Source organism: Crotalus tigris, unplaced genomic scaffold (assembly GCF_016545835.1).
Source record: "Crotalus tigris isolate CLP2741 ecotype Arizona unplaced genomic scaffold, ASM1654583v1 scf7180000017977.1317863, whole genome shotgun sequence".
Lineage (NCBI taxonomy): Eukaryota > Metazoa > Chordata > Lepidosauria > Squamata > Viperidae > Crotalus > Crotalus tigris.
The window spans coordinates 1,109,134-1,136,996 of record NW_024096755.1 but is presented as its reverse complement, the minus strand read 5'-3'; the positions used below and the strand labels follow the sequence as shown (position 1 = coordinate 1,136,996).

The 27,863-nt window shown below is 37.3% G+C and overlaps 1 protein-coding gene across 1 annotated transcript; it reads left to right on the top strand.

Moving 5' to 3' along the window:
* Positions 1-27,863, top strand: LOC120309059 (vomeronasal type-2 receptor 26-like). Its single transcript, XM_039345854.1, has 8 exons — positions 1-325; positions 368-552; positions 4,536-4,726; positions 5,418-5,709; positions 14,944-15,738; positions 16,105-16,332; positions 26,397-26,523; positions 26,959-27,863. The coding sequence occupies exons 1-8, from the start codon at positions 1-3 to the stop codon at positions 27,861-27,863; spliced, it is 3,048 nt and encodes a 1,015-aa protein (XP_039201788.1).

Below are 27,863 nucleotides of genomic sequence, written 5' to 3'. Positions count from 1 at the left end.
ATGGTGCTTGGAATATTTGTGAAGAACCACAACACTCCTATCATCATTGCCAATAACCGAGACCTCACTTACAGTCTCCTCATCTCCCTCCTGCTCTGCTTCCTTTCTGCATTCTTATTCATTGGTCACCCTGAGAAGATGGTATGTCTCCTGCAACAAACGACTTTTGGAGTTGTCTTTGCAGTGGCTGTTTCTTCAGTGTTGGCAAAAAGTGTCACAGTGGTTCTGGCTTTCCTGGCCACCAAGCCAGGATCCAAGATGAGAATGTTTGTGGGAAAGAGACTGTCCAACTCCATTGTCATCTCCTGTTCACTTATTCAAATAGGTATCTGCATGACATAGCTAACAACTTCTCCCCCATTCCCAGACAGTGATATGCATTCGGTAATTGAAGAAATTATTCTGCAGTGCAATCAAGGCTCTGTGACTATGTTCTACAGTGTCCTAAGCTATTTGGGCTTCTTGGCTGTTATTAGTTTCATAGTTGTCTTCATGGCCAGGAAATTACCTGATACTTTCAATGAAGCCAAGTTTATCACCTTCAGCATGTTGGTATTTTGTAGTGTTTGGATATCCTTTGTTCCAACCTATTTGAGCACCAAGGGGAAGTACATGGTGGCGGTGGAGATATTTTCCATTTTGGCCTCTAGTGCTGCTTTGCTGGGCTGCATCTTTTTCCCCAAATGTTATATAATTGTTTTAAGGCCTGATTTGAACAATAGGGGAAATTTAATCAAGAGTAAACAATTCTGATTTTGATTCATAATGTCCTTTGTGTAGTTTATAATTAGGAAATTAGGAAAACTATATCATCTTTCTCCATAGTCATAAGCCTGCTTCATCAATTTTTCTTTATTAAACTAAAGAGATACAATTTTTTGTATATATACCATACTATTAAGAATTTATTATAAAAATATAGAGAAAAATGGGTATGGAAATTCTCAACAATTATATAAATTATAAAAACAAAGAAGTTTTAAAACTGTTGACCACATTGCTGAAAACTCTTCTTTTTCTGGTTCTCTACTGGGAAATAGAATAAATTACAATTTTTATAAGTAATACATATTGGCAATCCATTTGTTTTCTTCATCAAATTCAGATTTATTATTCCACTGAGGATTATTTTTTTTATGAGCATCTAGAAGTTTTTTAAGTTTTTGATTAATTCTTATTCCTGTCATTAAAGCAAAGGAACATATGCTGTCTTGACTAATGATGATCCTCAATTTATATTAGCAATCATATGGCTTTTACCCCATATATAGCAATGGAATGATAAGTTTAGACCAGTGGTTCTCAACCTTTTTAATGCCGCGACCCCCAACCGGTCGTAAGTCAAGGACTACTCAACCGGTCGTAAGTCGAGTTCTACTCAACTGGTGCAGCACCGTTTGTAGAATGGGATTATTGGTGGGATCAGCAGGGCAGAGATAGCCTGGACAATTCCTATTGGCTTTTGAAAGCCAATAGAATTAGACTCTATTCAAGAGAGTCTATTCTATTGGCTTTGAAAAGCCAATAGAATAAAAGGGAGTAGCACAGCTAAGGAAAAGGGGGGGAAAATGGCAGACTGCGTTGTTTGGCGACCCCCGTGAAATGGTCGTTCGATCCCAAATGGGGTCCCGACCCACAGGTTGAGAACCACTGGTTTTTCTCACCTATATTTTCTTAGAGCAAGAAATTGCAACCAATTCTTATTCAATATTTGTGCTGTCCTACTCAACTCACATACACATTACAGGTGCTAGAAGTCTTTATTTAGGCTTCCAAGCCTGAATTAGTATTCCCCAGCAATTTGTTTTCCAAAATCAGCACCGCTCCAATGAGTTCAACAAGCTACTCAAGAGAAGCCAGCATTAGTCCACAGGGCAGAAAGCAGACAAGTCCCATAAGCAAAGGCAGTCCACATGCCACATCTGGGTCTTCTAACAACTACTGGGGTGGACTGAGGCTAGAACAACTTTGTAGCTGATGTGTGAGAAAGTGTTGCCCTAAGCACCAGGAGTTTTTATTATAGTTGTTTAAATTGTTTGCTTGTTTGTTTCTGTTTTTATTGTTTTATGAACCACTCAGGGTTATAGTTCATAATATGGGTAGTTATCAGTCTTTTAAATAGATTCATATATAAGATTTTAATCAGTAAAACATCAACATTACATCTGCAGCCCAATATTTTCTATATGTGTCATATTATATTACAAACAAAGATTAAAACCAATTTTCCCATAGACCAGAAATACATGGTGGCAGTGGAGATGTTTTCCATCCTAGACTCTAGGGCTGGTTTGATGGTTGCATTTTTCTCCTAAAACATTATGTCATTGTCTTGAAGCCCAATGTTAACAACAGAGAACACATAATGAAGAGAAAGAAATTACAATGTGAACAAATGATTTTCTTGTTCTTTGTGATGAAGCAGTTGTTGTATGGCTACTAAGAGAATGTTCAAAAGGGCTCTTTCAACACTTAGCAACACATATGAAAGCCATCTCTTCTAACATCTGACAGTGAGAACAATTAATCAGTGGAACAGCCTGCCTCCAGAAGCAGTAAATGCTCCAACACTGGAAGTTTTTAGGAAGAGACTGGACAGCCACTTGTCCGAAATGATGTAGGGTTTCCTGCCCGAGCAGGGGGTTGGAGTAGATGACCTCCAGGGTCCCTTCCAACTTTACTACTATTACTAACATTAGGATCGCATAGTTGCTTTGGAAAATACTTTCACATTACTTTGTTTCATTGTGCATGAATAGGAACTTCATTTTGTTTTGCAAAATGCAGCACAAAGTGAATGTTCCTGCACAAACGAAAATGTTCAAAAGTTTTGGAAATTACAGTGGTTTGTGTATCTACATATACTAAAATGATTTAAAAAATCTTTATCAAAACTAAGTTAATGGGAATAATAATATTGTGTGAAAAATCATTTACTTTCTCCTATTCAGATTTATCTGCAAACGTTCTTTCAGTATTTTTGATTATGTCAGATTTTTATGGCTGAATGGATTACATATATATTTGTAGACCAATATCAATCATATTCACTTTAATCCTAAAAACTGGAATTCCAAAACTGGCCAGAATTTAGTGGGTTAATATATTGTCTGACAAGGTGAGCAATGGCAGTTGATGCAATCTGCAATTCCTTTCTTAAAGCAATGTGATGGTAAAGTAATTGTTGAAGATGAAATATATTAATATATTTGAAATAATTTAAGAAAATACTCTGATCTGAGCTGTGCTTTTGTGTTTATTTTGTATCTAATTTGTGCTATCTCTATTATATGTGTATGTGAAACTGTATTTCTCAGCTCTCAGCAAAGCAGTCTTATTGGCTTATTTTTGTCTTCTACTTAGCTAATTGTAAATAATTTACATAGAATTGCCAGAAAAAATTTACATGGTATTGCCAGCCATCTACAATCCTGAAACAACCAGCTCATGTGGGAGATGAAGAGTTGTTAAAAGTAGAGACTGATCTAATCAACAAGATCTTTCACCTCATAAAACCCAATAATCCAAATTAGAAAATCTACATCATCCCTTAAGAATACATTAATTCCCATTCCAAGACTGATGGTTTCTCAAAATCTTAAATAAACTTTTCTGAGGGATCAGTTCCATTTTCTCATTGACAACTATCCAGATGTTGCTGATGTTCCTTGCTTATGTATTTCAGATGCTATTACTTCAATATTAAATAATCCTACATTTTATCAATAATTTCATCTCCTTTTAAAAAAATCTTCTATGCTTATTGATACTACAGTATGACCAGAAATCTAAGAATACATGACAGAAAGAAAACTTTCATATTAATAAATAACCCCCATGCAATTAAAAAGTTGGGAAGTATTAAAAGCAACACAAAACTCCATTCAAAGATGACGAGAGTATCAGTTTAGGACTATCCATAGTTCAGTCATGTGGTGTATCAGCTATGCTACTGTCCAAATTTTAGAGTCACATTCAAGGTCATGCAGGACAGGAGTGTTACAGTTACATCATTCTAATACAGCATGTTTAACAGAACAGCTAAAAGCAGTACCCAACCTTTCTGTAGAATACAAGCTTGAGGGAACATTGTCTTGGGTATTTTTTTAAAAAAAAAATCTTTTTCATATTAAATGTCTTCATTTCAAATGAAATAGAAATATTTTTTCTATCAGTCAAAACATGTTTCCTACAATTCTCTTGAGATACATAAAGTAATTGGATACTATTTAATTTTGAAAGGATGGTAATTTATTTGTTTATGTTCAACCAGAAACAGAATTTCAGTGTCCAAGGACAAAACATAAAGAATATTATAAATGTCTCAACTTTTTTATGTTAGGTATAATAAAAGCACTACATTATACAGTACACTTTGTGGAAGCTTCTTACTCTTTTCTAAGGTTTGCAATATCAGCCTGTTTTGTTACCAGAATACTAATATCGTTGTCATCAAAGAAGCAAGAAGAATTTAGATGTCAGGGAAAAATCTGGCTTTTCTCCAAGAATGTTAGCTTTAATCACCTTCTCACTAGCCTTATTTTATCTCTCACTCACTAAATCACATAATAGCAAATGTAGAGTTCAAAGTCCTCATGATCCATTTCATATGTACTATCAGTCAGGTGATGTCATCGTGGGTCATCATTGTCACTCTCGCTGTTTTCCTACATGCTACCCTAGACTTCAGCAAAGTCCCACCACCACCATTGCTTGAAGACCTTATGTAAGGATTTTATGCTTAGTTCTACATTGTCTAACTGTACAAACTGCTAATAGAATAGATCATAATTCAATTAGTCTACTCTGTTTAAAATTGTATTAAAGCATTGCAGATTGTATAGTTTTTTGTTATTTTCCCCAGATAGTTATCCAATGTTATCTAATAAGTCTGGGCCAGACTATTAACGGAAAAATTCACTGAAATTTTTACTGTTTTATATAGATAGATCTAGCAAAGTTTAATTCTTCTCTGAGAATTTTACACATTCTTCGTGATTATCTTCCTCTTGATTTATGCATCATTGAGATACTTGTAGTAAAATGTGGCATTTCTTCATACATTTAATGATGTGAATAGCTGTTATTAATATAAATTATGATTATACCATATAAAATACAACAGAATTTTCAAAAGAGAAAAAATACAAATGGATTATGTAGATATTTGGAATAAAGTTGATAGTTTGCATAAATAAGTAGACATGCAAAATACTATTTGCTAAGTTTCCATGTATTATATCATATGAAATAACTGTTTTATGAAACCCTTACTATTAGCATGTATATTAGTTTCATATACATGCTAATAAGAATAAATATTCTGAGACTTATAACATGAGATACAATAATTATTATTTTTTCTTAAAAAAATCTTTTAAATATTTATTTGACTTTGAATTTATCTTCTATTTCAGATTAGTTCCTAAATATTATCAAAATATTGTGGCCCTGACATTTGCAGTCAATGAAATCAATAAAAACCCACAGATCTTATCCAATATCACTCTTGGCTTCAACATCTGTGACAGTTACTTCAATGCTCAGAAAACATACCATGCCACAATGTCACTGATTTACAACAAGAAAAGCTTTTTTCCTAACTATATCTGTGGTATCCAGAATCATCTGATTTCAGTGATTGGGGGACTAGATGCAAAAACGTCCATTCACATTGCAAATCTCTTGGATATCTATAAGATCCCACAGGTAAGAAACAGAGCATACCTGACTTTTTAGAACTTCTCAATTTCATTTGGTAAATTAGGGGCAGAAATTTGGATTTTTCTAAATAACATTGTACCTTATGTGCTTCTTTTCTGTTAACATCCCATTACTTTTTTATTACTTTTTTTTTAAAAGAAGGATAATGATGAGCCAAAGAATTTTAACCTAAGAAAAGAAACTACTTTAGAATGAATGAAAAATATGAATTCTTTTTCTGAATAAATGGCCTTGAGTGTTTCCACAGTCATGTTAGAACTGTGTAACCCAAATAACAAAAAATCTTCTAGTATAATTAATTTCACAAAGATATAGTTACATAAACTTTGCTCACAATATTATTCAGAGATGAGTTCACAGATTAGATACAAAAGAGGTTACACAAAAGGTGAATGAAGACGCAAGAACAGTGTACACCAACTATAGCTCCTGTAGAAAATGAATATTTTATTTATTGATTATATGTATTTTTATGCAACCACAATCAAAATTATTCTTGAAGTCTTATGTAAAAACTATACAACATAAACCATTGACAATATACTATAAATAATAAATACACAAATATTACAACAATGCAAAGAAAAAAGGATAATGGAAAATGGAAATATCAAAAGAAGTCTGGGAAAAAACTGTCCAAAACATTTCAAAGACCAAGAACTTAATTTTTTTTTTTTTTTCAGAATCAAGAGCCTCTTTAACATTCAATTGTTGAATTGTACACAAAACTCTATCTCGTATTTCTGACCTACAAAAAATGCAACAGTCAGAATATAATCTATCTAACATTTCCTGAAGTACTTATATTATAGAATTCTTTATTGGCCAAGTGTGATTGGACACACAAGGAATTTGTCTGTGGTGCATAAACTCTTAATGTAGATACGAGCAACAACCGACACTCATGATCATAATCATAAAATACAATCATCATAAATCATAAGATACAAATTGAGTGATGGCCATAGGATAAACAAACAAAATAAATCATATTAGGATACTAAATAAAGGCAATCAGCATAAATCATGAGATATAAACAACAAAGTTAAAACACAAGAAGCTAAGGAAATAGGTAATAGAAAAGATGAGAAGGATATTAGATAATACAACCCTAATAGGTGGTTTGACATCCTAGGACATAGGCAGTATTGTGGAAAATAGTTGTTTAGCAGAGTGATAGCATGGGGGGAAAAACTGTTTTTGTATTTGGTTGTTTTGGCATGCAATGCCCTGTAGTGTCATCTTGAGGGAAGAAGCTGAAACATGTCCAGGATGTGAGGCATCTGTAGATATTTTCACATCCCTCTTTCTGGCTCGTACAGTATACAGGTCCTCAATGGAAGACAGGCTGGTTCCAATTATTTTTCTCTGCAATCCTAATTACACTATTCTGCAAGGAGAAAGCCTCGGAAATTAAAGTAACTAAATTTTACCAGTCACTAATAAAGTAAGATTAAGTCCTGGGTATTAATTGGCTCCAGTTTCCAAGATACAGCTTCAGGTCAAAATTGCATCAAAATAATTCAAAATTACGAGGGGGATGTGCAATTATGCTCTGTGATATAACAATGAGAATAGTGCCACACCAGTCATTATAAATGTATCTTTTTGTTGATACCAATAACATAGCTTTCCATTCATTTATTGGTTTTTCATTTAACATTTTCATGCTTTTCCACTCTGCAAGATGTTCCACTGTTGTAATCTGGAGCCCATTGCCTTACTCTTAGGCAATTCCAAATTCCTGCCAGTTCATTTAGTTCACTCTGTGAAATTAGATGTGGTTCAGTAGGAGAATACAGTGGGCTAAAGTTTGGGTCCTCTGACATAGATGGCTCTGGATCAGCTGCATCCTGCTAATCATCTTTATCATCATCTGAGTCTAGAGCAGGGATGTCAAACTTGCAATGTCACATGACATGTCATGATGTATCACAACTTTTTTCCATTGCCGGCAATGCGATGGGCATGGTTTCACTGTGATTAATACAGCCCACAGGTTGGGAGTTTGATACCCCTGGTCTAGAGAGTAGGATTATGGTGGATCTGGAATTGGCAAATCCTCACCATGGGGTACATGACACAATGTGGATGAAATTTTGGATATTCCATGATCCACTTCTTTCTTGAGATCCATTTTGCAGTTGGGTGAACCATGCAAAAATAGCAGTTGCTACTATGATTGGTGGGTTCCCACCACACCAGTGGGACTGTGAAAGGCATGGACTTTTTCTTCTTGTTTAGCCAATGATGCAGATAAGTTGCACATGTAATACAACAATAATGAGGGGCCCAATTCTTGTCCTGATCCCCTATTTTGCATCCAAGATATAAATGGTATGCCTTTTTTTACCGCTGCCACCATACTGCACTTTTGAGATGCCAATCTAACCTCACCACAACTGTAGCAGAAGATACTTGCATCGTTTACACAGTTTTGAGGCACCTTGGTTTCTGAGGGAAAATATCTTGGAAATGTTAGGCAATGACACTTTCACAAGCCACCAGATGTAACTATATGATGCATAGATCTGACCAAGACAAATGTGCCTTGCAATAAAAGACAATAAATTATAGTTACATAATAATCTTTAGTCTCAAAGTGAAGATAAATTTCTACACTTCCATGTGGTACCGTTTTCATTGTTCTATGGTACTTTGTCAAGAAGTTACAAGGCATCATGATCATTAGACACCTCTCTCCCTCGTAGACAAATATGCTTGCCTGTGTATAAATCTTTACTGTGAAATATCTTGAAAACTTTAGCCAACCAGCACCTTTACCACCTGTTTTCTAATTCATCTAATCAAAATATGTAAGAATTAACACATTTTATCTTGGAGGTTGATAATTTCCCAAAATTTGTAGACCAGTGTTATCTGTTGAAATCTGTGTCTGTTTAGTTTGGTTGCTGTGCCAAACCTGACATTTATAAAAATATACAAATGATATACAAATATAGAAATGACAGACTCAAGAATTCCTTTGTAAAACTGTACAAGCATCTCCTTGGGCAATTCTGACATTTCTGAGTTGGTGCAGGAAGAACATTCTTTGTTCTGCTTTTTTGATGATGTTTATGTTAGGTGTCCATTTTAAATCCTGAGATATTAGAGAACCTAAAAATTTGGAGGTCTCTATTCTTGATACTGTGTTGTCTAGTATTGTAAAAGCTGGTAGAATAGGAGGGCTTCTCCTAAAATCTAATATCTCTACAGTTTTGAGTGTGTTCAGTTCAAGATTGTTCCAGCTTCACCACAGGGCCAGTTGTTCAACTTCCCATCTGTATGCAGATTCATCATTGTCTTGAATGAGACCAATCACTGTAGTATCATCTGTAATCTTCAGTACTTTAACAGGGGATCCTTTGAGATACAGTCCTTGATATAGAGAGAAAGAATAATGGAGACAGCACACAGCCCTGGGGGAACCTGTGCTAATTGTGCAGGTTTTTTATGTGATTTTGCCTATCTTCACTTGCTGCTTCTTATCTGTTAGAAACCTTATGATCCAATTGCAAATGTGATCAGGCACAGCTAGCTGAGTCAATTAGTGAGAAGAATATCTGAAATGATGGTATTGAATGCCAAGCTGAAGTCTGCAAAAATAACATAGGTCCTTGTAGATTCAAGATGTTATAAGATGTAGTACAGTGCCATATTAACAGCATCATCTGCTCATCTATTTGCTCTGTAGGCAAATTGTAAGGTGTGTAACAGGGATCTGTGATGGTTTTCGGGTGGGCCAGCACTAGCCTTTCAAATGTTTTCATAACTATGGATGTCAGAGCAACCAGTCTGTAGTCATTCAGCTCCTTGATGGAGAGTATGCTAGGCACTGGGATTATAGTAGAGCATTTGAAGCAAGAAGGAACATAACACATTTCTAACGATTTGTTAAATATGTGGGTGAAGATGGGGACCAGTTGGTCAGTACAAGCTTTCAAGTGTCTGGCCTGGCACTTTTCCAGGCTTTTGTCTGTGAAATAGACCTCACACATATTTTTCTGTGATCACCAGAAGTGGGGTGCCTAGAGGGATGGGGTCAGTTGTAGGAGACTTGGCTGTTATTTGTGTATCTGAGATGGAGAGGGTGGCTATAGTTGACAGTGGTTTCCTCTCAAACCTACAGTAGAACTCATTCAGGTCATCTGCCAATTGTTGATTCTCTTCAGCCTGGAAAGGAGGTTTGCTCCTCCTGTAGCCATTGATATCTTTAAGGGTTTTCCACACATTTGCTGGTTCATTTGTTGAAAACTGATTTTCAGCTTTTCAGAGTAGCTTCTTTTTGCTGCTCTGATGTTCCTTGTTAATACATTCCTGATGTGATTGTACAGCATTCTATCTCCTTTTCTGTAAGCTTCCTCTTTGGCATGTTGTAGCTGTTTAAGTTTAGCTGTGAACCAAGGTTTATTGTTGCTGTGTATTCACAAGCTTCTAATAGGTCTCCACAAAAACTATGTGTGCTATGTGTGATAGCACACATAGGTCTCCACAAAAACTAACATATGATGTCACAGTATCTGTGACTTCATCCAAGTCTGCAGAAGTAGTTTTAAACATGTTCCAATCTGTGCAGTCAAGGCAAACCTGTAGCTTTAACTTTGCCTCCTCAGTCCAAGACTTTACTGATTTAATTGCTGGTATTATGGTTTTAAGCCTTTGTCTATAAATAGGTACAAGGTGAATTGTACAGTGATCAGAGTGTCCCACAGCTGCTCATGGTAAAGACTGATAAGCATCTTTTTAGTATAACAATGGTCTAAAATATTCTTGTCTCTAGTAAGACAGTTGGCATGCTGGATGTAGTCTGGTAGCTCTTGGCTTAAGTTAGCACTGTTGAAATCTCTTAATACAATGAGAAATGACTCTGGATATTTTTGTTGATCCCACAGGATCTGGCCAGCTAGTGTTTGTAATGCATTGTTTATGCAAGCTTATAGTGGAATGTACATAGCAGCTAGAATAAACCAGGAAAATTTAATGGACAATAAAACAGTTTGCAATTGATAGATAATGTTTCTAAGTCCACATCACAAAATTTCTTTAGGGTAGTTACATTTTTACGTCATCAGTTGTTGATATAAAAGCAGAGACCCCACCATCCCTTCTTTTTATTGCACATTTCTGCAATTCTATCTGCTCTTTGAATCCGAAATCCTGGGATTTGCAAACAATTATCATTAATCGAGTACTTCAGTCAGGTTTCAATTAAATAGAGGGCTGCCAAGTTAAAAATTCTGAACTGTCTCTATTTAACAATAGCAGTTCATCTATCTTATTTACAAGTAAGTGAAGATTAGTTAGATGCAGATAGGGAAGGAAGATTTGCTTATTAAATATTAAGCAAATATTAATAAATTAAGCAAATATTAATAACAATTACTATTAATATTAAAGACTAAATGTAAGAGACATAGCTACTTGTAATAAAATACCATTCATTTATTCATTCATCCATTCATTCATTCAATTGATAATACTGCAGTGCATTTAAAATTGCTCAGATTGCACTGGGGAACTATCAGAGGATTGGAAAAGAGCTGATGTAGTTCCCATCTTCAAAAAAGGAAAAAAAAATGGACCCAGGAAATTACAGACCTATCAGCCTGACCTCAATACCTGGGAAGATCCTGGAAAAGATAATCAAACAACGAATCAACGAACACCTAGAGGCAAACAAAGTCATTACTAAAAGCCAATATGGGTTTGTCAAAAATAGATCTTGTCAGACAAATCTTATTGCATTCTTTGACCAAGTGACAAAATTAGTGGATCAGAGGAATGCTGTGGATATAATTTACTTGGACTTCAGTAAGGCATTTGATAAGTAAATCACAACCTACTACTTGACAAGATAGAAAAATGTGGGGTAGACAGCATCACCACAAGATGGATCCGTAGCTGGCTGACTGGCGGTACTCAGCATGTGGTCCTCAATGGAACTGCATCTACATGGAGGGAAGTGTGTAGTGGGGTGCCCCAGGGCTCTGTTCTAGGCCCAGTGCTCTTCAACATCTTCATCAATGATTAGGATGAGGGGATAGATAGGGAACTCATCAAATTTGCAAACGAAACCTGCTGGCAGGAATAGCCAACACTCCAGAAGACAGGCTTAAGATACAGAAGGATCTGGACAGACTTGAACACTGGGCACAATCTAACAAAATAAAATTCAGTGGTGAAAAAAGCAAGGCTCTACATTTAGGCAAGAAAAATCAAATGCACAGGGGGTACCTTACTCAAGGTAAGTCTAGGGGGTACCTTACTCAATAGTCTAGGGGGTACCTTAGTCAATAGTAGTAACTGTGAGAGGGACCTCGGAGTCCTAGTGGACAATCACCTAAATATGAGCCAGCAGTGTGCTGCAGCTGCCAAAAAGGCCAACACAGTGCTAGGCTGCATTAACAGAGGGATAGAATCAAGATCACGTGAAGTGTTAATACCACTTTACAATGCCTTGGTAAGGCCACACTTGGAATACTGCATCCAGTTTTGGTCACCGCAATGTAAAAAAGATGTTGAGATTCTAGAAAGAGTACAGAGGGGAGTGTCAAAGATGAATAGGGGGCTGGAGGCTAAAGCATATAAGGAAAGGCTGCTGGAATTGTGTATATCTAGTTTAATGAAGAGAAGGAAGAGGGGGGACATGATAGTAGTGTTCCAATATCTCAGGAGCTGCCACAAAAAAGAGGGAGTCAAGCTATTTTCCAAAGCACCTGAAGGCAGGATAAGAAGCAATGGGTGGAAACTAATCAAGGAGAGAAGCAACCTAGAACTAAGGAGAAACTTCCTGACAGTTAGAACAATTAACCAGTGGAAGAACCAGAAGCAGTGAATGCTCCAACACTGGAAGTTTTTAAGAAGAGACTGGACAGCCATTTGTCTGAAATGGTATAGGGTTTCCTGCCTGAACAGGGGGTTGGACTAGATGACCTCCAAGGTCCCTTTCAAGTTTATTATTATTATTATTATTATTATTATTATTATTATTATTATTATTATTATTATTATTATGTTGTTGTTGTTGTTGTTGTTGTTGTTGTTCTTGTTGTTGTTGTTATGGATAATCGCACAGTCAGCCAGATGTTCAGACTGGATTTGGCATTTTGTCTACCTATCGAGTCCTTACCCAGAACCTGGGATAGGCAGATGTGGATGTTTGATGGTAGTACAGATATTGTTGCAGGATGGAAGCAGTTCCTAGTAAGGCCCCCTTTTGCAATTGACTAATAGCGAATTTGTCAATGCCAATGGTGTTCAAGTGGTGCTCCAGTTGTTTTGGGATTGCACCTAAGGAGCCTATTATTATTGGTGCTACCCTTGCTTGCTTTTGCCACAGTCTTTCTATTTCTATTTGTAGGTCTTTGTATTTTGTTATCTTCTCCAGTTCTTTCTCGTCTATTCTGCTATCTCCAGGCACTGCCACTTCCACTATCCAGACTTTTTTGTCTTTCTTATCGACAATTGTTAAGTCTGGGGTGTTATGTTGCAGGTGTTTGTCTGTTTGAATTCTGAAGTCCCAGAGCAGTTTAATTTTATCATTTTCTATGACTTTCTCTATTTTATGATCCCACCAGTTTTTGCTTATAGGCAAATGATATTTTTTGCAGATCTTCCAATGCACCATTGTTGCTACTTTGTCATGCCGCTGCTTATAGTCAGTCTGTGCAATCTTCTTGCAACAGTTTACCAGGTGGTCCACTGTTTCTTCATCTTCTTTGCATAGGCGGCACTTACTGTCTGTTGCTGTCTTCTCAATTTTGACTTTATATGCATTTGTCCTTAAGGCTTGGTCTTGTGCAGCCAGAATTAGTCCCTCGGTCTCTTTCTTCAATTTTCCTGTTCTTAGCCATTGCCAGGTCTTGTTATTATCTGCTTTCCCAGCTATTTTTTTAATGTATTGGCCATGTAGTGCTTTGTCTTTCCATGCCTCTATTCTGTTCTTCATTTGGTGTTTCTTATAGGCCAGTTTGGTCTCTCCAGTAGTCAGTAAGCCTTCTTGATATACTAATTTCAGTGCATCTTCATCATTGTTCTTCAGATATTCTTCCAAAGCCATTTTTTCTTCTTCAACCATCTGATGTACTTGTAGCATTCCATGCCCCCCTATTTGCCTTGGTAGATAAAGTCTGTCAATGTCACTGTGTGGATGAAGGACATGATTCATTGTCATTATTTTTCTGGTCTTCCTATCCATTGCTTTTAGTTCTGCTTGAGTCCAGTCCACTATTCCAGCTGTGTACCTAATGACTGGAATTGCCCAAGTGTTGATTGCCTTTATGGTATTTCTTCCATTGAGTTTGGACTTTAAGATCTTCTTCACTCTCTTGATGTATTCACCTCTAATCTTTTTCTTGACTTCAGTGTGCTTGATGTGGTCAGCTTGAAGGATACCCAAGTATTTGTAGTATTCTTCCTCATCCAGACTCTTAATGTTATTTTCGTGGGGCATCTTGATTCCTTCAGTTTTCATTATTTTTCCTTTTTTGATAGTAAGTGTGGCACATTTGTCCAAGCCAAACTCCATTACAATATCTTGGCTATATATACGGACAGTGTTGAGCAGCGATTCTATTTCAGATGATGTTTTTCCATACAGCTTCAGATCATCCATGGAAAGGAGGTGGGATAGTCTAGCAGATGTTTTTGATGTTTGATAACCATGTCCTGAGTTATTCAGTATTGTTGACAGAGGAAACAGTGCAATAACAAATAGTAATGGTGATAATGAATCTCCTTGAAATATTCCTCTCTTGATATTAACCTCTCCCCACAACCACGTCAAGGTAGTGCCTCACTGGGGATCATCATCATCATCATCATCATCATCATCATTATTATTATTATTATTATTATTATTATTATTATTATTATTATTATTGAATGAAGAGATTAGCTTGGGTGTACATAATCCCTTCAGAGGGACCATAAAAAATTTCTCTGAATGATGCCATATTTCATCCTCTCTAGCAGTAGACCTGGCTTTATCTCTCTTTTTTGTCCTTTCATTCTAACTTCAGCAATGCTATGTTTTGCTCATTCACATTAGAATTTCTTGTATTGCTGTACAAATGTATGACATGTTTTTAAAAAGCTTGAAAATAACAATTAAATTGACTTTCTATCCCTTTCCTTTGTTCTCCATCCTTATGCAGCTTATCTATGGCTCTAGTCCCATTATGAATTATAAAACACCAGCCCTTTTTTTCTTCCAGATGAGCCCACTGGAAAGACTTCAATATGAAGGGATTCTGTCTTTGCTTCTCCATTTCGGTTGGACATGGATTGGGATAGTTGTAATAGCCAATGACAATGGAGAAAGGGTTATAGAAATGATTGTTCCATTATTGTCCCAGCATAACATCTGTTTTTCATATAGAGAGAGAATCGGTGAAGTAACAACTGTTCATGATATTTATGACTTGTTCAACCGTGGTGCAGAAATACATGATAAAGTTATGGATAGCAATGCTAATGTTCTGATATTTTATGGAGAATCTTATACTATGGTAAGACTGAGATGGATAGCATATTTATCAAGAAAAAACATAATAGATATTGTCAAAGGTAGAGTGTGGATATTTACAGCACAAATGGAGCTCAACTCACATGTATATCAGAGAGATTGGGATACAGACATAATGAATGGTGCTCTGTCCTTCACGATTCATGCTAATGACCCACCAGGATTCCAGTCATTTACTGAAAGTAGAAATCCTTCTATGACAGAAGATGGATTTATCAAGGATTTTTGGCAGCAATCCTTTGTTTGTGCATTTAAAATGTCAAATGTAGGTGAGGGAGCTGGTGATCTTTGCACAGGAAAAGAGAAACTGGAAGATCTTCCTGTAACTTTTTTTGAAAAAAGAATGACTGGTCACAGTTACAGTATTTATAACTCTGTCTATGCAGTAGCCCATGCATTGCATGCCATGATTTCATCCAGATCTGCCCAGCGGTCAGTGGCAAATAAAGGGAGGCTGAAGCTTCAAAATCAAGATTCATGGCAGGTAATGGACTGAGCATCATCTAGAAGAAAAACATTATTTGTATAAAGGAAAATGAGCCCCATAATTTAAATTATAGGAACTCAACTCTTCTCCTCAGGATGCAGCTACAGGGCATTGCAGGCTAAAACAACTAGATACAGAAACAGTGTTTTCCCTCACAATAACAATCTGCTGAACACCTAAAATACACTTTACTATCTTATATCTAGGTATATTTAACTACATAGATAAAGTATTCTATTCTATTCTATTCTGTTCTGTTCTGTTCTATTCTTCTACAACTTCCACTGCACCAATTTTTTCTTAGACTTTCCCCCCCAAAATTAAACACCATTTGCTAATCTTTATTTTTTCTTTTCCATCTAGATGCACTCCTTTTTGAAAGGTCTCTCATTTAATAACAGTGCTGGGGATCTGGTTTCTATTGACTACAATGGAGAATTACTAGCTGGATATGATATACTGAACTGGATTGTTTCTTCTAACGAATCCTTCATTAGAGTTAAAGTTGGGAGGGTAAACCCTGCAATTTTTTCAGACCAAATATTCACCATAAATGAAGATGTCATAACCTGGCACAGTTGGTTTAACCAGGTGGGATACTTTGGAAAATTTATAGCAAATTTACTTTTTAGCTAGATGGATAAAATCATTAATTCAACCTTGATCAAATAAGAATATGTACTATTATGCAACCAATAATGTCTCCAAGTTGTTGCTTCAGCTGGATTTCTTATGAATTATTTATTATGATGGAAGAAAATATTTGATATAATATCTGTGGAGCCACCCTTTCTCAATGAGATTGGGCTGCCCCACTTCTACTGGTAGAAGGGGCCTATTGCTAACCCATTAGCCAAGGAATTTCAGGTGGTGAGACTCATCAGAAGAACCTTTCTGTCACAGCTCCCACCCTTTAAAACAGGGGTTACAAACTGCAGGCCCACAGACTAGATGCGTCATGGCGAAACCTCACCCACCCCATTGCTGGCAATGGAAAAATGTCGTGATATGTTACAACATGTCATGTGACATTGTGAGTTTGACACCCCTGCTTTAGAACATCTTAACACATGAGATAAGATCTCCCATCTTTCTTTTAGCCTTTAGAAAAGCCTTAAAATCTAGTTGTGGGGGCTGGCAAGGAGAAGCTATTGGCTGGAGGTGATTGGTACACTAAAAGATAAGATACCCTTACCTCTCCCCTGCAACCACTTGGTTTTTTAGCTAATTTTCATTTCTCTCATTATAATCTGTTTCTATATTTATAATTGTCAGATGTTTGTGTCACTTTTTTGCGGTTATAAGCCAAATAAAGTTGACAAATAAATTTGATGGATAGACAGACATATTCCTCTAAAAAACTAGAACTTGCTTTTCTATACTATAAATTTCAATTGTATTGTTCATGGTGACTTACAACAATTCATCATTATTATGGCATTGTCAGGGCTCACTTCAATACCTCATCCTAAGAAAGCAGAATTCGTGCAAGCAGTTTCTTCCAAAAGGAATTTTTATTAGGAGAAGCAAATAGCAGGCATAATAGGAGTTGAGGGTTTCCCATTCAGATCAATAGGTTAAATGAGTCCCGAACAAACCCCACCCCAATAGTTCATCCGATCATTTCAAATGGGCCAGGTGTTAAGCCCACTGTGGGAAAGAGCTGATAACACTGGTCTTTCCCCACTCGTGTTGTTGGGGCTTTGCACCTTCCCTTCAGAAATGGGAGATGAGCCAGATGGCTGGAGGCACATTCCTTTCTCCTCCCAAGGTGACATGAAGGAGAGACAGTTCCAAGAGCAAGTATGCAGAGACAGCAAAAGGGATACATTGTAGTAATAAAGAGAAGACTAAGAGACAGCCCACAGTGTCTTATGCACTCCACTCCAGGAGTAAGACAAAACCCAGAGTAATAGAAGAAATAGAATTAGAAGGAGTCCCCTTAATAATATGGGTTCTGACATCCTGCCTCCCTTAAAAGAAAGAGAGATCCACCTGTGGGAAAACAGAGACAAATAAAAGATATGGATTAGTCTGGTTTGTTAGGGTATGTTGTGTGAAATTTTCTAAGGAGCTTAGGGGTATTAACATGGCATTTTTGAACTCACTCATTTTGATAGGGTGGAAGATGCTTCCATGCTCTTAGGTATTGGGTGGAGCCATGGTGTTTCCTGGAGTCTAGTATTTCCTTAATTTCAAAATGCTGTTCCCCTTCCACCATAATGGGAGGAGGGGGAGGAGCAACAGCTGGTCTTAATGGTGACTGTTGCTCGCATTTTAGAAGGCTGCAGAGGAAAATTAGATGAATCTGTCTGAAGGATTTTGGGAGTTCTAATTCTACTGTGACAGGGTTTATGATTCTTGTAATAGGGAATGGTCCTACATATTTGGGTCCTAGTTTCTTGGAGGGAAGGGATTTTAGGTATTTGGTGGACAGGTAAACCTTCTCCCCACACTAAAGGATTTTGGCTCAACTCTCTTTTTATCAGCTTGTGTTTTATATGCTTGCCTAGCTTCATCTAGAGCTTTTCTGACTACTGGCCAGGTGTTCTTGAGTTGTGTGATCCACTCCTTCAGAGAAGGGATTGCAGGCTTGGCTGATGAGAATTCAGACATTGGGTTAAAATTCTGTCCTGTTGCTATTTGAAAGAGAGTGTTCTGTCTCCGTGAGCTTTCTTGATGTGTATACACAGTGTTGTGATGTCCCTTCATCATTTTCCTGCAAAAGTACAGCCTAACACAACTACATCACTAGCATCAGCCTGAATCACAAAAGGTTTGTCAGTGTTGGGGTGCCTCAAAACCGGTTCTGTGGAAAAAAAGTCTTTTAAGTCTTTTGAATGGGGCTTGGCATTCTACTGTCCAATTTAATGTTTGGCTTGGCTGAGCTTCCCCTCATCTCTGGTTTTCAGTAAATTCGTAACTGGTAATGCAATTTGGGCAAAGGAAGAGATGAAGTTAGCAAAACCAAGGAAACTCTGCAACTGCTTTCTGGTGGAGCCCATTTAAGTATTGCTCAGACCTTCTCAGGGTCCATCTCTATGCCATTTGGTGATATGCGATATCCCAGATAATCAATTCTCTCCTTATGGAATTTGCATTTAGAAAGCTTGGCATAAAACTGAGCTGCTTGGAGTTTTTTTAGGACTGCTGTGACCAGCTTCACCTGTTCTTTCATGGTCTCAGTGAATAACCAGATGTCATCTAGGTAAACAAGCATCCCTTTGTACAGGTTCTCCTGTAGTATTTATCAGTTGCATAAATACTGTGGATGCTCCTTGTAACCCAAAAGGTAGAACCCAAAACTGGTAACATCCTAAAGGGCAATTGAAAGCTGTCTTTCATTTGTCCTGTTTTATTCTGATCCAGTAATAGGCTTGTCTCAAATCTAGCTTTGAGAAGATTTTCCCTTTTGATAGGTGGGACAGCATGTCTTTCATGGGAGATTGCTTTCCCTCACTACATTCAGAGCTCTATAGTCCACACAGAGGCGAAGAGTCATATCTTTATTTTCTTGGAACAGCATAGGGGCAGCTGTTTTTGGCTTTGCCGACTGTATGAAATCCCTTTTTAAATTTTTGGTTATGAATTTCTGCATCTCCTCCAATTCTTGTGGGCTCATGGAATACAATTTGGGCTTGGGGAGTTTTGTACCTGGACAGATTTCTATAGAACAGTCCATGGCTTGATGAGGGGGAAGTTCATTGGATCTTTCCTTGCTGATTACTTCAGCCAGGTCTTTATATTCCTCCAGTATATCTGCTGGGGTTCCACCATTTCTCTGCTGGTCTGGTCCCTTGGCTGATTTCCCTTTTGGGAATCTGAGTTCTACCATTCTCCAGTCCACCTGCAGGTTCCACTTGGCCAGCCATGCCATGCCCAGGATAAGGGGCATTCCATGCCAGGGGTCACCACAAATGTTATAATCTCTATGTAGTCCCCTATGATGAGTTGAACTGGCAGTGTGGCTAGTGTAGTGGGCATCCCTCCTGCTATGGACCCATCTAATTGACCAAAAGAAATTGGTTTCTTCAGCCTCCTCACTGGAATTCCTAAATTCCCTACTAATGTTGGGCTTATGAGACAGCGGATGCAGCCAGAGTCAATTAATGCTCTGATTTTCACTTTCTCAGGCATGCTGGGGGTTAATAATTCTACAGGCTGGGTGAGGGGTGCAATGGGTTCATTCTCTGAGTTGTTGTCCGACGAGTTGGATTTTCCTCTTGGATTGGTCAGAGTTTCCTTTCTTCATTGGGCCAAAGCAGGGGTGAATGAGCAGCACTCAGCTATGTGTTGTCCCTCTTTCCCACATCCTGAAGTTCTTTTGGTTGCTGGTGCTTGCTTCAATAACTCGCAAGTTGGCTCTGATGGCGATCTTCCCCATGATCTCTCCCCTCATCATTGCCTCTTTGCTAGGTCAATCTCTGCCTCCTCGGCCAGGGTGTACCAGTCCTGCAGCAAGTAGGGGTCTCCCCAGGGGATGCAAGCCTCGTAGAGATGATAGTTTAACCTGTCCTTGAAATGGCTGATCAGGATGTCTTCCAGCCAATTCAGTTTGCTGGCCAGAGCTTTGAAATCCTGGGTATATTCCGCTACGGGTAGCCTACCTTCTTTCACTGTCTTTATTAGTTCCTGTTCTTTCCGGTCAGTTAGGTGGTCTTCAGATTGATGCCTAAGTGCTGCCATGAATTGATTGAAGTTTTGCAGCTCTGGGGCATCTGTGTTATGTAGGTCCATGACTCAGTCTGCCACGGTGCCATCTAGGGCTGCTTGCACAATGCGAACACTGGCTCAGTCACTTGGAATGTTGCGGCCATATTCCTTCATGTAGTTCAGCACTTGGGTCAGGAAAAATCCCAAGCATTATTGATCCCCCTGGTATTTGACTTCCAGTCGCGGGAACTTCTGGATGGATGGATGCCTCTTCTTCTGCTTGTGTCATCTCCCATCTCTGTCCATGGTTGCTGTTCGGCGAGGGGTGGCAGCGACGACAGTTGCTGTCTTGATATTGCTTTCGGAAGGCCCTGGCTAAGTCCCTCCTTCATCTGTCCCTTCTGCAGAGCCTAGGCTAATGGTGCCCCGGCATGGGTCGGCTTTCTCTCTTCTCATGGAATCGAGCGCTATTTTTATCATGTTGATTGCCTGTTCCAGCATTCAGCTGGAATGAGTGACCATCCTCCTCATCTTTGCTAAGGCAGAAAGATCTCTCCATCTCAGCTTTCCAACCTGGTTGATGACTGCCTTGTCTGAGCATCACCTTCCTGGCTTTCTTCTCCCAGTCCTCTTTCTTCCCAACACCCATTGACCACCTGGGCTTGTGGCTGCATTCTGTGACTACTTCCTCTTCCAATGAGCTCGAGGATTCAGAGCTGGAGTATTTGCAGGGGTCTGCTTGGTGGGAGCTCCCTCCCCATTGCAGGTTCTTCCCTCTGCATTCCAATGTCCAACATCATAAGTCCCCTGGTAAGGGTCTTCCTTCTGGGCTGACTTTTACTGCAGATCCTGTCTAATGTCAGATAGCATTTTATTTTTTAAAAAAAACAAATAGTTGCAGTTTTGCTTTTTAAATATTGTATTTCATAATTGTGGGTCTCTCATACATTCTTTTCTTCAAATGTTAATATATAAATTAGAGAATAAATGAGCATAATGATTTAGTTAATCTTATTTGAATCTGTTCTTTGGCTATTTCAGAAACACACATACAAAAAGTGCTTTTTGGATCAATATTTACAATTAAATTTCAACTATACACAAATTTATGACAAATTTGTTAGACAGAAATTGAGCAAAGAGGCCTGCTTTAATTATTTTTGAATGGATATTAATTCAAATGGGAATTGGATGGTTTGTTTTTTACATGTGTCCCAGATAGCTGAAACAAGCAGCCCATCTTTGTTTGAGACTATCCAATCCTGATCTAAGAAAAATCTAAAAGAAAACTACTATACATCTGCAGCACTCTGCCTGGAGACAAATGTGCTCAACCTTAAACATTGAATGTATGAGATTGTTTAATGTCTCTAAAGTTAAATTTTCTACCTCAGTTCTTGGTCCCATTCATTCTGGTTGATTCCTTTTTCACCTAGGAAATTAGATCCAAGCGAAATATGGTGCAACAAGGTCTTATCCCCAAGAAGCCTTTGCACATGGGATAAGATTCCATAAAAAATATCTTGAAATGCAGACTGATTGATATACATAAGTAGGTAAATCAATGCAGAATTTCTGCAAGTAGCTTGTTAAGTGACTTGGTATACTGTACATTCCCCAAGCAGCTCAATATTTTAAATATCTCACTTTCTCAAAGTTCTGGAAAAGTTTCACACTTTATCACTTTTATATGCTTCCATGAACAATTCTTAAAGTAGATATAAGATAGATATGAGATCTCCCAGAGTTAAATCAAATCACAACAATAGCATTCTATCACAGGTGTTTGCAAAAAGCCAAAAGTACATCAACCAATAACAAAACTATTACTCAGGCTATTTGGAAAGAACCATGGTTAGGATTATTAAAGTCATGAAGCTAGGATATGTACCAAGGTAAGACATGAGAAAATAAAACCTAAAGGAAAATTTCAGGAAAAATCAATTACCACTCCAGGACAACATTAACTGTAGTGAAAAAACAAGCTAGCAAAAAATGAGAAGTTGGTAAATTTGACATGAAGAACAGTTAAAAAAAAAGTAGTCCCTGCCAATTTTCAATTTTCAATAATCAAAGAGAGAAGCAATCTAGAATTAAGGAGAAACTTCCTGACAGTTAGAACAATTAATCAGTGGAACAACCTGACTCCAGAAGTTGTGAATGTTCCAACACTGAAAGTTTTTAAGGTCATTGAACCGTGCTCATCTCCATTTTAAGGTCATTGAACCATTTCATGTGGCCAGCATATATAACTTTTTCTTCCCATCTATTTATCTACTTACATTTGCATGGTTTATGAATTGATAGGTTGGCAGGAGCTGGGGTGAGGATGGGATCTCACCATATCGGGTCTCAAACTGGGTTGCCAATGTTCCAGCTGAGAAGTCCAGCCAGTTAACCACTGAGGCACCACACCCCTTGAAGAGCAGTGAAAGCATTAAAATCACAGCCTGTGAAGCCCAGTAATTGCCAAATAACTCTCTGAGAATACAGAGTAACACAGTTGAAAGGGATGTTGGAGATCTTCTAGTCTAATACCCTGCTCGACCATGAGACCCTGTACTATTGCAGACAAATGGCTGTCCAATTGCTTCTTAAAAATCTCCAATAATAGAGCACCCACAACATCTGAAGGCAAGCCATTCCATTGTTTAATTGTTCTTACTATAAGGACATCTCCTAAATTCTGGGTTGAATCTCTCTTTTATAATCTTCTATTTGTTATTTCTTGTCCTTCCTTCAAATGCTTTGGAGAATATCAAAGTTTAACAGAACCAACTGAGAGACAACTTTAGAGGGGTTAAAAAAACAAACAAAAATGCCAAGTTTTTTCTACTTATCTCAAGATAGATAAGGTAAGATAAGATAAGATAAGATAAGATAAGATAAGATAAGATAAGATAAGATAACCTTTATTGTCATTTTTTTACCATGGACACAACGGCACACATCAAAAATGAAATTTAGTTGCCCGCTCTCAAAGTGAAACACATACATGACACAACCTAAACATACTATGAACAACATATGTACAGACCCATTGTTTTAATACAACAGAATATGGCCAGTATAGCAACTTCATGAATGCCTTATTCTAATTTACATTCAAAAATAGCTGAAAAGAATAACTTAGTAAATCCTGTTGTAAGATTTTTATGCATATGATAGTGTTGGAAAATTCTGATTCCTATTTTTGTAAAGCAGTGAACAAATATTAATACAACCCGAGGCTACCATCTAATAACTTGCTAATTGAATGCATATTAAATATTTTTATATTAAAAGCACTTCTCAAATTCTTCAAGCTTATAACTCTATAGATTCTTTAAATTGTTCTTTTTTGCTTCTGCACCTTCTGCTGATTTTATGATCTTTTTTGCCATGGTCATTATGTGAAATACACAGTCATTAAGCAAATACAGCTTCCAAATTGACTTTGCTTGTTGGAAGCTGGCTGGTTGGTCATGTGTCTGTGAGACACTTCAGTCATCATAAATATATGCCAATTTCCAAGTGCCTAAAGTTTGATCACATGACCATGGGGGTGCTGTTACATGGTAAGTGCAACAACTGATTATAAGTCAGCATCATCATAACTTTAAACAATCTTTAAACAACTGGCTGTAAGTCAAGGACTATTTTTAGTGCTTACAGTTTTCTCACTGTAATAGAGTAGGTAAAGCTGAAGATTTATACATTGTATATAATGGGTTAAATATTTTTATTGTTGTTTTAAATATTCAGTCATGTCCAACTTTTGGCAACTTTATAAGCAAGTGTTCTCCATGCTACCTTTTCAAGCACAGCTTCCTCCAACTGTTGGATGTTCATCTTGGTATCAGTTTTGATGTTATCAAGCCAGCATGTTCTTTGCTTGTCCCTTCTTCTTGTTAGACTAACTATTCCTAGCATCATTGACTTCTCCAATGAATTTGCATGCATGACATCGCCAAAGTAAATCAGATATATTCTTGTGATTTTGGCTAGTTTTATACAATTTAGCACCTCTCTGTTGGTTGCTCAGGCTGTTCATAACATATGCAATAATTTATGCCAGCACCACAGTTCAAAGGTTTCAATTCTTCTTTTATTAGCCATTCTTAGTATCGAACTTATTATCATACATCACTTTAGGAAGGACTATTGCTCTAGCTAGCTGCTTTTTATATTTATATCAATATCTCTGCTTTTTCAGATCTTATTCATGTTAACTATGACCTAAGGTTATCCTTTGTTTGATTTCAAGAGAACTGCCATTGTGAGCAAATTTTGATCCAAGGAAGATAAATTCTTGAACTAATTCAATTTCATCTTGGTTGACTTTGAACATCTCAGGTCCATCTGCAGCTGTTGTCATTGTCTTTGTTTTCCTGATATTAAGATTCGTTTCTACTTTTTCACTTTTGTCCTTGATTTTCCAGATCATTTATCCAGGTCTTCCTTATTTCCAGCCAATAGTGTTGTATCATTTGAATATTTCAAATTATTTGTGGTTCTTCCCTCAGTCTTCATTCCAACATCAGGCAGTTCCAAATCAAATTTCCACATGATCACTTCAGCGTACAAATTGAAAAAAATGGTGATAGAATACATCTCTGTCTAACTCTCTTACTGATCCTGAACCAATCTGTGTCACCATAGAATATTCTCATTGTTGCCTCCTGATAGGAGTACAGTGATCTGATGAGTCTGATCAAGTGGGTTGCACTTGATCATGCAAAGCCACCCATTGCCTATAGCGTTCTACACAGTCAAATGTTTTCTGTAAGCAATAAAATACATATATAGATCCTTTTGATATTCACATGCCTTTTCTATGAGCCATCTAATATTGGCAGCGTGATCTTGAGTGCTGCACCCTTTTCTAAAGCCAACTTGTACATCAAGTAATTCTTGATCGATGACATTCTGTATCCTCTGTTTAATTATCTTTAGCAGAATCTTACTTGAATGAGAAATCAATGCAATTGTGAATAGTTGGACCAGTCTCTGGCCTCATGTTTCTTTACTAGTGGGATAAAAACAGATCTTTTGCAGTCCTGATGCCATTGACAGATAGGCCATATCTCTTGACACAGGAAGCCCTATCAATACCTGGATCTTTCACTTCAGCAATTTCACCATGTCTTATTCTATTTCTTCTTTCATGATTAATTGGGCTGTCATCATTGTCATCTTGATAGTAAGTCAAATTGCTATAGAGGCCTTCTGTGTATCTTTTCTACCTGTTCTTGATCTTCTGTTGATCACTAAGTACATTCCCATTGCAGTTTTGGGAATGTACTTAGTGTAAAACTGGATCACATCATTTTCACTCAAGCAAACATGACCTTAAAATGTCCCTTCCTGCCATCTTCCATCAATTGTTGGGCTTTCTGAAGTCTTTCCTTCAACAGTCATAAAATCCCTGACTACCAAAAGGTAGCTGTTGCTCTTCTCTATAGCCTGCAGGGTCCACTGTTGGTATCCATATTTGAGTCATGTTGAGTTATTGTCATAAAAAAATCTATTGAGATTTTTTACAGGTAGTTCACCATTATTTTCCCTAGCCTTCCCCATTTATCCGGGCTTGAGACTGGCATATATTTGATGAATCAGCCAGAAGACTGGGTTAAACATTATTTTTATGTAACTGAAAATGATCAATGGAGCAATTTCATGAATGGCTGCTACAGTTTTTTTAAAAACAGCTGCAAAGTTGAATACACTAGATTGTCACAGTAACAGTTATTTATATTTGAAAAAGGGTTAGGGTTAGGGTTAGGGTTAAGGTTAGACAACACTGTGCATAGTAGGCCAGTGTCTACATAAGTAGAAGACAGCATTTAAACAACTTTATAAATTAAATGCATATTAATTTCATTGTAATTTCTTTGTTTGATGGTTATGAGCCATTGAGTTGGGCAGCATACACATTAAAAATATATCATTAATTATATCCTAACTCAGACTGAAAGGATGCCTCAGAATTGTTGTTTGTTTGTTTGTTGTTTCTGCTTCAGTCCCAGCCTGTTTCTATATGTACTGAGAGTTGCCGTCCTGGTAGCAGCAAGAAAATCAAGGAAGGACAGCCCTTTTGTTGCTATGACTGCATTCCATGTCCAGATGGGAAGATTTCAGAGAAGGAGGGTAAGAGATGTTATGTTGGGATTTATCCCACACAATGGTAGCAGTTTCCAAATGCAACCATGTATACCTGAAGACTCTTTTTTAACCAGTATTTTGTCCATTATTTTAAATAGGATTGATATAGTATTGTAGTATTAGAGCTTGCTAAAGTCAAATCAGGTGATTATTATTATCCTTTCCAGTTCAAATGCATAAATTATATGAACAATTATATAATTATATAAAGAATGAGAATTCTAAAAATATAATATCACTTTGAATAAACAGATTGTTTAAACAGTTACAGCATTCTTGAAATCTACAGATTAATATTCAAGTGCTTAATTAACAGGGAATAAAAACATTCTAAGTATTCTTAAAAAATGTAAAGTATATTATTAAGATGTACCTTACTCTATATTTTCAAGAATGTCCTCAGATCATTTTATTTTTCAGATACAAATGATTGTTACTTGTGTCCAGAAGGAAGCTATCCAAACAAGAATCAGGATTCCTGTATTCCTAAAACGTTGACATTTTTATCTTACAAGGAACCTTTGGGAATCAGTTTAGTCTTCTTTGTCCTTTTGTTTTCTTTGATCTCGGTGATGGTGCTTGTAATATTTGTAAAGAACCACAACACTCCTATCATCATTGCCAATAACCGAGACCTCACTTACAGTCTCCTCATCTCCCTCCTGCTCTGCTTCCTTTCTGCATTCTTATTCATTGGTCAACCTGAGAAGATGGTATGTCTCCTACAACAAATGACATTTGGGGTTATCTTTGCAGTGTCAGTTTCTTCAGTGTTGGCAAAAACCGTCACAGTGGTTCTGGCTTTCCTGGCCACCAAGCCAGGATCCAAGATGCGAATGTTTGTGGGAAAGAGACTGTCCAACTCCATTGTCATTTCCTGCTCTCTTATTCAAATAGGTATTTGCATGACATGGTTAACAACTTCTCCCCCATTCCCAGACACTGACATGCATTCGGTAGTTGAAGAAATTATTCTGCAGTGCAATCAAGGCTCTGTGACTATGTTCTACAGTGTCCTAAGCTATTTGGGTTTCTTGGCTGTTATTAGTTTCATAGTTGCTTTCATGGCCAGGAAATTACCTGACACTTTCAATGAAGCCAAGTTCATCACCTTCAGCATGTTGGTCTTCTGCAGTGTTTGGATATCCTTTGTTCCAACCTATTTGAGCACCAAGGGGAAGTACATGGTGGCGGTGGAGATATTTTCCATCTTGGCCTCTAGTGCTGGTTTGCTGGGCTGCATCTTTTTTCCCAAATGTTATATAATTGTTTTAAGGCCTGACCTGAACAGCAGGAAAAAATTAATGAATAAAAAACAATTCTGA